The 12,421-nt window shown below is 42.5% G+C and overlaps 4 protein-coding genes across 4 annotated transcripts; 1 reads left to right on the forward strand and 3 right to left on the reverse strand.

The window, feature by feature from the left end:
* Positions 1–2,083: 2,083 nt before the first annotated feature.
* Positions 2,084–3,123, reverse strand: LOC129779475 (histone H1B-like). Its single transcript, XM_055786959.1, has one exon. The coding sequence runs from the start codon at positions 2,977–2,979 to the stop codon at positions 2,167–2,169; it is 813 nt and encodes a 270-aa protein (XP_055642934.1). The 5' UTR covers positions 2,980–3,123; the 3' UTR covers positions 2,084–2,166.
* Positions 3,124–6,199: 3,076 nt separating this feature from the next.
* Positions 6,200–6,664, reverse strand: LOC129777580 (histone H2B). The gene has a single exon (XM_055783946.1). The coding sequence runs from the start codon at positions 6,619–6,621 to the stop codon at positions 6,247–6,249; it is 375 nt and encodes a 124-aa protein (XP_055639921.1). The 5' UTR covers positions 6,622–6,664; the 3' UTR covers positions 6,200–6,246.
* A 157-nt stretch (positions 6,665–6,821) lies between these two features.
* LOC129780442 (histone H2A) lies at positions 6,822–7,303 on the forward strand. Its single transcript, XM_055788724.1, has one exon. The coding sequence runs from the start codon at positions 6,894–6,896 to the stop codon at positions 7,266–7,268; it is 375 nt and encodes a 124-aa protein (XP_055644699.1). The 5' UTR covers positions 6,822–6,893; the 3' UTR covers positions 7,269–7,303.
* Positions 7,304–7,608: 305 nt separating this feature from the next.
* LOC129776536 (histone H3) lies at positions 7,609–8,598 on the reverse strand. Its single transcript, XM_055782241.1, has one exon. The coding sequence runs from the start codon at positions 8,560–8,562 to the stop codon at positions 8,152–8,154; it is 411 nt and encodes a 136-aa protein (XP_055638216.1). The 5' UTR covers positions 8,563–8,598; the 3' UTR covers positions 7,609–8,151.
* Between the last annotated feature and the right edge of the window lie 3,823 nt (positions 8,599–12,421).

Raw genomic sequence — 12,421 nt, forward strand, 5'->3', positions numbered from 1 at the left:
TATTGATTTTAATTACATGAAACGCTATGACTCAGAAATAACATGTTATTGAGTGGTTTTTATAGCTGTTTCGACGATCTTGTCTGGCATCAGTGTCGAAAAAATAACGATGCTTTCAACAATACAAACAAAACCATTGCCGAAGATTGAGAAATGAAAATTTAACTTTCAGAGCACTAGCTCGAGTTTTACGACGTTTTTCACTATACATCTATATATATCGACAAGAAAACAAGAAAAAGAAAAGGAAGTTCCTAGAAATCCTTTTATATAATCTTTTTCTGCCCCATCTAAAAAAAAGCATTAATTCTTAATTTACCAAGAATACAGCATATAAGAATATTAGAAATATGCAAACTTTATATTCCAAAATCTTTATCATCTGATAATTATCTAAAAGGTCGTTATACATTCTTCTCTTCGATAAAAGACCCGAAAAACACGCAACAACTGCATGAAATGTAAAAAATATGTTTGTTTCGAGCATGCAGTTATGCAATGTTCTGATTCTTACTCCAATGAAACCACAATCTATTAATACGCTTTTATGTTATTTTATAGCTCCTTATACTTCCATGAATTATGTTCAGTTGCTTACTTTTTATTAACAAGAGTGAAAAATTCGAATTTCGTTATTTGTGTTGGAGTGTCAAAAATTACTCTGTCTTGAGGAGGCTGATTTAGATGACTATTAAAACTTAATAAAGACGACAAAAACATATTTTTTGGAGTTTTTCATTCAATCATACCCTCTTCTTCAAATAAATGCCAACGAAGCCTGAAAAATACACAATAGCAACATTACAGAGAAGTTCAATTTTCGGTCTGTGACACCGTGCGCGAGTATACGTGTTATGATTTTGCACGCGAGTACAGGAGGGTTAAGCAATTTAAAACTGCCTTAGGGTCGACTAATCTGATAGAGAATAGCTGACCTCATACAAACTAACATCGTATCCAGATGTCGACACCATTCCGCCGTCAACGCGAATAAGTAGAAGCATACACAAAATTGGCAACAGTGTAGAATTGGTTTGTTTACAAAAATCAACCAATCAGCGGCGGGGGTTCCCCCTGTATTGGCAGTGTCTCGTCCCAGACACCATGTGATCAGATGGATACACTAATGAAATTAGTTGTAAACATTTAAATATTTGATGTAATTCTCACTCTCACTCTGTTGCCAATGTTGCAATTTTGTGTGTGTTACTACTTATTCGCGTAGATTAGATGGCATTGAGCTTCGTATTACAAGTTGGGGGAGTTTGCATGACTATATGTGTTTGTAGCAGAAATGAACACATTTTTAAAATAAAAATTATTTTCCCAAATCAAAGTAGTACTCTATGTAAATGAAAATTACTTTTGTCTGCAAGCGATGAAAAAATGTCATACAAAAATTGTGTATAAAAATAATTTTACATTACAGTTGTGAGTTTTGGTGAGAATATCTTAAAATTTGTAGAAAATAGTTTAAATTATGGTCAGAACAACGTACTTCAAGTAATTAAATAATGCAAAGAAAAAAATTTCATACAAATTTTAACAATTCAAAATTGCCTTCGGACCGACTAATCTGATAGAGAATAGTTTGTTGCCTCATACAAATTGATGTCGTATCCAGATGTCGACACCATACCGCCGTCCTCGCGAATCGCGCCTGGCAGTACAAACTGCACTGCACTAAATGCTGAATCATCTGAAGATGGACAGTCCTCCCTCCCTGGGAAAGGTATCTTCAAGGAAGAAACCTAAAAATCAATCTCAATCCAACCGAACACACTTCATCCCAATCGATTGCTTTTCATGAACCCACCACCCCTAACAAACCTACTCCTGTTATCGAAAGAAAACAAAAAAAATATATATATATTCGAATGAATCGATTATTGTAAAATGCCCCAACGATGATTGATCCATAATCGAGTAAACGAAAAATTTAGACATCTCTAGCCGTGGATATGACGGTTTGCACCTGGTCGAAGAAAATGCGAAAGTAAACAACAATATTTGATTGTAGTTTTACACAATATTCTATGATAAGTGGAAAACAATAAAATAAACTCTTTTGCTTTAAAACAATATTGATAGTCCTGAAAAGGACTGAATTTGATTTCTCGTGTTGTGCTGTTGTTTTAGTCGGACCACTACTACTGGCTACGTTGTTCACTTTTTGGCAGCGGTAGCTTTTTTCGGAGCTGCTGCTGCTTTCTTTGGCTTTGGCGTTTTCGGTTTCTGTGCGGCGGTTTTCGAGGGTTTCGTTGGCTTTTGCTTCGGGGCGGTAGCAGCAGCTTTCTTCACACTGCCGGTCTTCTTGGCAGCCTTGGCACTCGCTGCCTTGGTTTTCTTCTCGCTGGCCACCACCTTCTTCACAGCAGCAGCAGCAGCAGCAGCTTTCGGTTTTTTGGCTGCGGTTGCTGTATTTTTCTCCCCGGTAGCAGCGGCAGCTTTCTTCTTGCCAGCAGCAGCGGTAGCCTTTTTCGGCTTCTTCTCGGCGGCTGCCTTCTTGGATTTCTTATCCCCGGAAGCGGTACCCTTTTTCGCTGCTGCTGGTGCTTTCTTAGCCGACGAGCCACTCTTCTTCTCCCCGGTGAACTCCTTTTTGGCCTTTGGGGGGATCTTGAACGAGCCCGACGCACCAGTGCCCTTCGTTTGCACAAACAGGCCCTTGACGACACCGTTCTTCAGCGCTTTCTTGATGAACGGAGTTAGCTTCGCCACATCCGCCTTGTAGTTGCCGGCCAGGTATTTCTTGATGGCCTGCAGCGATGAACCGTTGCGCTCCTTCAGCGTCCTGATGGCGGCCACTATCATCTCGTTAACCGGTGGATGGTTGGCGGGCTTTTTCGGCTTCTTCGCTGCTGCTGCTGCCGCCGCTGATTTGCCGCCTGCCTTTTTCGGCGATTTCTCACTGCCCACGGCTGGTGCCGCCAACGGGCTCTCGCCGACTGCCTCGGTAGCTGCGTTATTGTCCGACATCTCTCTGCTTCCTCTGCTGCTTTTTCAGCGCTTTTCCCTGTTTTGTTTTGTTTCGTTCCGTACCGTTACGGTCTGTGTCTTCTCCTAATACTGCGTGCGTGCGTGCGAGCGAGCTGTATTAAAGAGCGGAGTTTGTAATTTCCAAAAATTGCTACCCCGCTGAAGGTCCACTTTCGGCGGCTGTGTTAGGGATGCGGTCGGGTGACGTGCTCGTTTTGTGCTCGCACTATGCTAGGTACTGTTTCGGAGCGCCAACTTTTCTAGAGGCCATTTCGTCCCCTCTGGTGGCCTCTAGTGGCCAAAGCCACATACTCTATCTATCTGTGATAGTCCCCGGTCACAATGGGACGCATCCGATGTCCAGCGCAGACCAATAAAGGGACGAAATTCGATCCCGAACAGCACTGTGCCGTCTCACACCGGGTGCAATCCGACGGAAGTGTTCCGTTTCCGGCCAATCGCCCGATCGGACCGTTTCGAATTACCACAGCTCGGCGGGTGGGAAAGTTTCCCTACAGAATGGTGCATTGGTTGTTCGGATCCGGGTAAGCGGTCAGCCCCTAGTGACCGGCCAAGAAGTACCATCCGCGCCAGCAGCCGTTCTCAATAGCATGACAGCTGCTAGTCCATCCGCCGCCGCCGCGGACAGATGCCCACGATGGTCCTACCGGAATTAAATATTAAATATTATTTTGTGACCTGCTAGGAGTAGGGTCAGTGCCGGAATAAAATTACCACGATTCGAATTTAATTTGGAGAATATAATTTTCCTATAAATTCATCAAATTCATATTACAGTGATTTCAGTAAATATAGTAAATAAATTGCTTACGACTAAATCCCTTCACTATTCTTCCAGTCCTTCAGTCTTTCAGCTGTGTTCATCTAGCGTAACCTAGTCCCTAATCCGTATTACCAAGATTAAGCTCTGGACATTGTAGCTATATATTAAGAATAAGGCTCACCACTAGTGTCAAGACATTATAAGCAGCATTCAAGCACTGTATATATATATAAAAAAAAAAAAAAAGGTTCACGTGGAACTACCTTAGCTTAGCAATCATTCGTTTGTATTGATTAAATTCTTGATTGAATGAAACAGTTTCCAAATTCAATTGAGTTCAATATATTTGCTCTGTGAGTGAAAAAAATGAACAAATGCCGTGTAAAGTCAATTCATTTATTGTGATTGATTGTTCTTCGTTACAAGTAAATTTAATGACGGACCTTTTACGTTTGGTATGATGACTAGAACAAAATATATGTACGGAAGAATTATCAAACGTTTGATGAACCAGCCTAAGGCTGAAAATCTTTCCAATAAAGACAAAAAAAAAAATTATCAAACGATTATTTTATTTTACATTTCCCTCTGAAGTTTACATCCCAAAAGTGTACATACTTCTCGAATCTCGAATTTGCTTGAAACTGGGAAGTTCATTCGCTTCTAGTGGCTGCACGATTTTCCCAGGTTCCTAAGTTTAGAAGATCATGTTAGGACAGACATATTCCACTCTGCACAAAGGCAAGCGAGGACAAAAGTACTCGCAGTTTGCATTTATTTGCAGAGCCGATTTCCCCAGAAACCTCGGTTTTGAAGTCTGTGTTAGGGAAACACATTTCAATCGGAACAAAAATACCCCCGATTTGTATGAATTCGCAATGCCGATTTCCCCACGCTTCATGGATTTGAAGTCTGTGTTAGGGAAACACATTCCAGTCGGAAGGGAAGGTATTGAATTAGAGAGACTTTAAACTCTGAGAGTTCATTCGTCTCTAATCCAGTCGGAACAAAAATACCCCCGACTTGCATGAATTTGAAATACCGATTTCTCCAGGCACCTTGGTTCAGAAATCTCTATTAGGGAACACATTTCGGTGGGAACAAAAGCTCCCCCTACTTTCGTGTGTTCTTTTTCTTCTTTTTGGCTTTAAGAGGGTTTAAACTTTTCAGTTCACTCGCCTCTAGGCTCTTTCGTGTGCTTGCAATGCCGATTTCGCTGCTTGGTTTTAAAGTCTGTGTTAGGGAACATTTTTCGATGAGAACAAAAGTCCCCCTACTTTCATGTATTTGCAATGCCGATTTCCCCAAGGCTGCTTGGTTTTGATGGTTGTGTTAGGGAAACCGTAAATCGGGCCAATCAAAACGATGCAGTTAGGGCGTTTAGATAACGCCTAATATTTTACAGTTATTCAATTGTTTATCTAATGAAAAACAACATTTTGTTAGTTGCGATAGATGCGTAGAAATATTCCCTATCAAGTGATGCAAACATCTCTCCTATCCAGTACGAAATGTTCGAGCTATAAGCATTCGAAATCTTTCATTTTTTCCTGCATGTTCTGTGTTTAGGTTTTCATTTTACCCTCCATATATTCCGGTTAGACGTAGTCCCACGTCAAAAAAATCATTTCTCTACGTTGACTTCACGGTGACGAGACGTTGCATGTGTAGCGCACTTTATTCGGCTGTCATAGCTGCTTCCGCTTCGCTGTCAATCATGTTTATCGCTGACGCTAGGTGCAATGACTTTGACGGTATGTAACAGTATCTTACTTCTAAATAAACTTCGACTGTACAAGGTTCCGGAAAATCGAATGTTCGGAATTGAAGCACTTCTCTCCGAACTTCTGAATAAATTGGTGGAATTTCACTACTAGGGTATCGAGGCAGGCTCTCCCGTGAACCTCCGACCTTGTGAACTGTGTTACGAAAGAAATTTCTTCCGGATGCGTTGGAGTCTCTGGATGGTTGAGGGAATGGGATTGTGTTTTGGATTCGATGGAGTGTGGAGCCGATGATGCGTCGTAGGCCCTGCTGCTGCTTCAAGTACGTGTCAATTGGGTATTCTCAATCACCGGGGAGATGATTTGTTGGTAGAACAATGAAAGCATGAGCACGAGTGAGTTTTGATGTTAAGAGGCTTTAAATTTTTCATTCAGTTCATTCGCCTCTAGCCTTGAGAAAAGATACTTGGAGAACTCGCGGCCGTTAGTCGACTGGTTGCAAACTGGATTGACGACCACTGAATCGTGAATGGGCATGCATGAATGGATGCATCGGTATTTGAAGGACTCGGCGGCAGGGGTTGGGAAGAAGTTTTGGGGGGTTGTAAACAACAACAGGGAGTTCTAGCCGAACAAGATGGGGATATCGAGTGATAACAAAACAATAAACTCTTTAGATTAAAGACGATTTTATGGCCCTGAAAAGGGCCGTTTTGTTTTTTGACTTGTTTCGGAATCAACGCCTTCGGGACCAGCTCTTTACTTAGAGCTGGTATACTTCGTCACCGCTTTGGTACCTTCGGAAACCGCGTGCTTGGCAAGTTCACCGGGTAGTAGCAGACGGACTGCGGTCTGAATTTCCCGGGACGTGATGGTGGAACGTTTGTTGTAGTGGGCCAGACGCGAGGCTTCAGCTGCGATACGCTCGAAGATATCGTTGACGAAGCTGTTCATGATGCTCATCGCCTTCGACGAGATACCGGTGTCGGGATGGACCTGCTTCAGCACCTTATAGATGTAGATAGCATAGGATTCCTTCCTGCGGACTTTCTTCTTCTTCTTGTCCGTTTTCGAGATGTTTTTCTGCGCCTTGCCGGACTTTTTGGCGGCTTTTCCACTAGTCTTCGGTGCCATCGTGTTTGCTAGTAAGAACTACGTGTGAATTCGACGAGCGAACAAATCGTACTGAATAATTTTGTTTTTTTCACGCTCTTTTTGCCTTTGACCGCTTGTTCGTTCATCTCGCTAGACCCGCCCCTTTGGCTGAGTCTGCCGATTTGTCTCTATCCTGTGAGCGTGTACCGCTAGAGTACAAAACGTCCGGACCCCGTAAAAAAAGATATCATTCTCGTTCAAACCGTACCCCAGTGTGGTTCTATCGCATCGACAAGACAACACAAGCAGCTATGTCTGGACGTGGCAAAGGAGGAAAAGTTAAGGGAAAGGCAAAGTCCCGCTCCAACCGTGCTGGTCTACAGTTCCCCGTCGGTCGTATTCACCGATTGCTCCGCAAGGGTAACTATGCCGAGCGGGTTGGTGCTGGTGCACCAGTATACTTAGCCGCGGTTATGGAGTACCTGGCCGCCGAAGTGCTCGAGTTGGCTGGCAATGCCGCCCGCGACAACAAGAAAACCCGCATCATCCCCCGTCATCTACAGCTTGCCATCCGCAACGACGAGGAGCTGAACAAACTGCTGTCCGGAGTTACCATCGCTCAGGGCGGAGTACTGCCAAACATCCAGGCTGTTCTGTTGCCCAAGAAGACCGAAAAGAAAGCTTAAATGTTCTTTTCTGTGAGATCACACAAGAAACATAAAAAACCGTCCTTCTCAGGACGACAAAACTATTTCGAAAGAGTTTATAATGAAATCCCATGGTGACTTTTTTTTCTTTTTAATTTGACATAAATTCTCTTTATTTCTTAATTTTGTTTGCATTATAATAATAATACTACATTTCAAGTGATCAACCTAGGGGTTCTACATCTTTAAGTTGTAAATCCCATCGCGTTGTTAACTAGAGGCGAATGGACTGAAAATATATATTGTTATTGTATATTGTTATTACTTACCCGTTCGGGTTTCCTCGGATAGTAGTTCGTTTAGATAAGGTACATTTTTTTCCTACATACTTATCTCACTTCTTAACTGGGCGAAACTAGGCAAAATATTCACCTGCCCCCGGGCTTCTGAATGTCAAAGGGGAACTAGGCTCTGCGGAATGCACGTGTCTGTACAGGCGCTTGCTGCTTGGTCCTGAGCAACGAATACACTTTGGAAGTCGGCGATGGATGAAGAAGAGGCCGTCCCGCGCATGCGCATGTGTTGTTTTCGTCGATGCAAAGCTCTGTGCATGTCAATTGATAAATCTACCTACTTGACCAAACATCTTAGTCTACTATTTACAAAAACACTGTTGTCAACACATTGTCAAATTTCACGTCTAGGGTAGTATCCGGGCAGATTCATTCATGAACCTCTGTCGTTCTTGTCCAGGGAGTTGCCGTTTCTGGCCTTGAGAAAAAAAAAAAACCCTTGGGGACAAACTCTAACTATTCTGTTGGAGAAAACTTTTATGCGTAACTCTCTTCGCAGAAATAGGAGTAGTGGTCCTGAAAAGGACCGATGTTAATTTTTTGTATGTATTTTTAAAAAAATGGCTCGTTTAAGCGCGTTCTCCTCGGATACGACGTGCTAGCTGGATGTCCTTTGGCATAATGGTGACGCGTTTTGCGTGAATAGCACACAAGTTGGTATCTTCGAAAAGGCCGACCAAATATGCCTCGCTTGCCTCCTGCAGTGCCATAACGGCGGAACTTTGGAAGCGCAAGTCGGTTTTGAAGTCTTGGGCAATTTCGCGAACCAAACGCTGGAACGGAAGCTTGCGGATCAGTAATTCGGTCGACTTCTGATAGCGACGAATTTCACGCAGAGCAACGGTTCCCGGTCGGTAGCGATGAGGCTTCTTCACACCTCCTGTGGCTGGGGCGCTTTTCCGAGCTGCCTTCGTGGCTAGCTGCTTACGCGGTGCCTTACCACCGGTAGATTTACGAGCAGTCTGCTTGGTACGAGCCATTACAACGGGCGATACGAATACGATACGTTCTACGTTTTCTCAACGAAGCGAGCGAGGTTCTCACGGTACGAGAGCAGAGGTAGCAATATGTTGGAAAAATGATGATGATGATGTTGAATTAAAGAGGCTTTAAACTTTTCAGTTCATTCGCCTCTAGCCTTGAGAAAGGCCTTGGGTTTTTTTTTTTTAAATCAAATTTCGCGCATGCTTCCTCTGCTCTCGTTTCCGGTGAATCATGTATATAGTGTAATAATTGTATAACATATGCTGGAAGAGAAGTACGTTAGTAATGGGAGGCATATTTGGTCACCTGGTAGTAGAAATAAGAAATAATTATATCAAACACGCTGAAAGAAAATAAAATGAGAAATGATGTCTAGCCCAGGAAGCTGAAAGTGAATTATATGGTAATTAAAAGATGTTAATTGACTTGTGTGCCATCCACGCAAAATTTGAATTCGTATGTCGGAAAAGAGCCTTTTTTTTTTACAAAAAATTAAAATCTGTGTATTTTGTTGTGAGTGTGTGTCTAAGTGTGTGTGTGGGTGTGTTTGGTTTGTGATATCTAACTACATATCTAACTAATTTTTTTTTTTTGTTTTTTGTTTTTTTTTTTTTTTTATATATATATATTTATTAATTTATTTTTTTTTTTATAAATAAAATGTGTGTGACCTAACATATGTAATACGTTGGTAACACATATATTAGCTCACAAGCATTAGGTGTTAGTATGAATGATGTGGTTAAGTCTGTAACATATAGTAAATAATTGTATAATGGTTAAATAAGCTCCAAAAGATCCGTCTCCTTCAGGAAATGCAGTAATTTGTCCTCCTCCAAGTTATCTCTTGCTAGGGCTGTCCTTGGGTTGTCAGCTATCTGAAACTTAGTTCTCATAAGGTTGTAACGTGGGCAGACAAGTAGAAAATGTTCTACGGTCAGCCTGACGTTACAGGTATTACAAATGGGTGGTTCGGTTTTTTCAACCAAGAACCTGTGCGTTAATTTGGTATGTCCAATACGAAGACGTGTTAGACATACTTGAAAAGATCTTTGGTTTCTATCCATCCAAGGATGGGTAGTGTTTTTAATTTTTCTCAAAAAAGTATCTCTGCAGATGTTCCATTCGTTCTCCCAGCACGTCATCAGAGATGAGTTAACCCATCTGGTTATATCATCAGATGGGACGCTTGTGCTCCATAGTTCGGATGTTCTCCCTTCTTTGGCTAGGCGATCAGCCTCTTCGTTACCGCGGATTCCACAGTGACCTGGGATCCAGCAGAAGGTGATATCATTTTGGGCAGTTTTCTCTTCAATTGCGAGTACCCATGGATGTTTGCTACTTCCGCTCTCAAGAGCAAGAAGCGCGCTAGCAGAATCGGTGAAAATAACCGTCTTTCTGTTGTGTTCGCACTTTGATGTAGCGATAAGAAGTGCCGCTAATTCAGCTGAAAATACCGAACAGATATTTGGGAGTTGGAACTTAACTTGCAGGTTATTAGCAAAAATGCCGATACCTACTTGTAAACCATCAAAGGATCCATCTGTAAAGATCTTGTGGTGAAAAAGGTATTTACTGTGGATGTGGTTGTTGAAAATGGCCAAAACTATGCTGCTGTTTTCACCAGCTCGCACAGAATTTTTAATTGACCAATCAATCTGAGGTTCCCGTTTATACCATGGTCGAAGGTTAATAATGGGAATTGGTGCAATCGTTGGAAGAGTGGTTCGGCATGTATCCTGCAACCAGTTATTCACTCTCACAAGTGAGGATTCAAATGTTGGATGTTTCTCGAGCGTTCGTATCGCGCGCGTGCTGTAGAATCTCGTGAGGAACAATTTGAAAGGTAAATTGCCTGACTCAGCGAGTAACGCTTTACTTGGGCTAGTTCTAAAGGCCCCTGAAGCTAGTCTTATTATCTTTTGATAGCTAGGCCTCAGTTCTTCAAGCGTTTTCCAGGTGGCACGGCTGAAGAGTTCAATACCGTAAGTAAGTTTGGAATAGACTAAGCTTCTTCCAATGTTGAAGATAGTTTTGCGGGATCCTGTTCGGCTTCGACCGCTTATAACGCTAACTAAGTTAAGGCGGTTTTTAATGTCCGATATTGTACTCTTTATATGTTTATTGAACGTGAGTTTTTTGTCCACCATTACACCGAGAATTCGTGCAGAATTGACTCGTTTAATGGAACTACCGTTCAGAAGATAAGAACGTAGTTTTTTCCTGTGACGCTTATTGTTGCAGCAATGAAGAACTTGAGATTTTTCAGCTGAGATCCTAAATCCCACGGAATTCGCCCAGTTATTAACAGACGAGATTCCTTCCTGAAGTCTTCTTCTTGCTAGTACTGGGAATGGGTTTTTTGAAATTAGCAGAATATCATCTGCGTATAGCAAAGCGTCAATATTTTGGGGTATGGCATCAAATAATGATTGCATCGCTATCAGGAAAAGAGCCACCGATAGCACAGAACCCTGTGGCACTCCATTTTCTTGCAGTTTACTGGTGGAGGTGACTCCTCCGAGAAGAACTTTGAAGCTACGATTTTGTAGAAAACTGCGAATTATCTCGAACAAATTACCTTCGATACCCCATTGATGGAGTTGGTCCAAGATATTATATCTCCAGGTTGTATCGTAGGCTTTGGATATGTCCAACAGAGCGAGTTCCCCGTGGAGGTGGTCTCGCGTGATCACGTGAAGGTGTTGATCAAGTTGGCTGAAATACGTGTTGGTACCATTGCCTTGACGAAAAGCATGTTGTCGAGGATCCAGGAGATGACGTTCTTCAAGGTTCGTCATCAATCTCCGTTTGATCATTCTCTCGAAGACCTTACCTAGGCAATTGAGAAGGGTGATGGGACGAAAACTAGTGGCTAGTGGTTTTTTCTCCATCGGTTTAGGGATGGGGATGACTAGCCCTTCCTTCCATGAGTCGGGGAAACATTTGCTAGCCCAAAGGTTATTATAAATTTGGAGCAGCGACGTTTTGACGTGGAAAGGTAATTTTTTTTAACATGCTGTATTCTATTTCGTCTGGTTCGGCTGATTTGCCTTTGGACTTACTAATGGACCACAACATTTCTTTCATAGAGAACCTGATATTGTAAATATGAGGTTCCCCTGAGTCCGAGGGAAACTCTGTAGTCTCCGCGGCAGTTTTACGAGCTTTGAAGTCGCTTTTGTAGTTGGAGGTGGCAGAAGTACTTGCAAAATGGTCAGCTAAATGTTCAGCAATAGTTCCGGGATCATCGGTAGTGGTACCATTGATCATAATGGAATAGCCTCGCGATCTTTTTTTGCCACTGATTGCATTAACCTTGCTCCACAGTTCACTAGAAGTTGTCTGAGGGCAAAAGCTATCTAGAAATTTAAGCCAGCTATTTTGTTTAGCTTCCGCTATAATTTTCCTTGCTCTAGCTCTAGTGGATTGAAAATCAGCTAGGGCAAGTACTTTTGTCTCACTACCGTCCAGTTGTCTTCTAAGCTTCCTTAGCGCTTTTCTTCTGGATTTAATGGCCTGTTTGACATCATTATTCCACCATGGGACTGCCTTCCGGCCGGAGATACCACTAGTGCGGGGTATATTAGCTTCCGCAGCTGCGAAAACGGCTTGGGAAAACTCCTCTACTGAATAGTTACCCTGTGCAGGTAACAGATGCGAAATGGTTGATTCGAAACCATCCCAGTCGGCAAATTGGTACAACCATCTCCTTCGCAGGAGGATTTTTGGATTACTGGTCAGTGTTCGGATGTGAATGGGAAAATGATCACTTCCTCTTAGATCATCATCGACACACCATCTGACTCTGGGCGCTAGGTCCCATGAGGTAATCGTTAAATCAATTGAAGAAGT

The sequence above is a fragment of the Toxorhynchites rutilus genome, chromosome 3 (assembly GCF_029784135.1).
Source record: "Toxorhynchites rutilus septentrionalis strain SRP chromosome 3, ASM2978413v1, whole genome shotgun sequence".
NCBI lineage: Eukaryota > Metazoa > Arthropoda > Insecta > Diptera > Culicidae > Toxorhynchites > Toxorhynchites rutilus.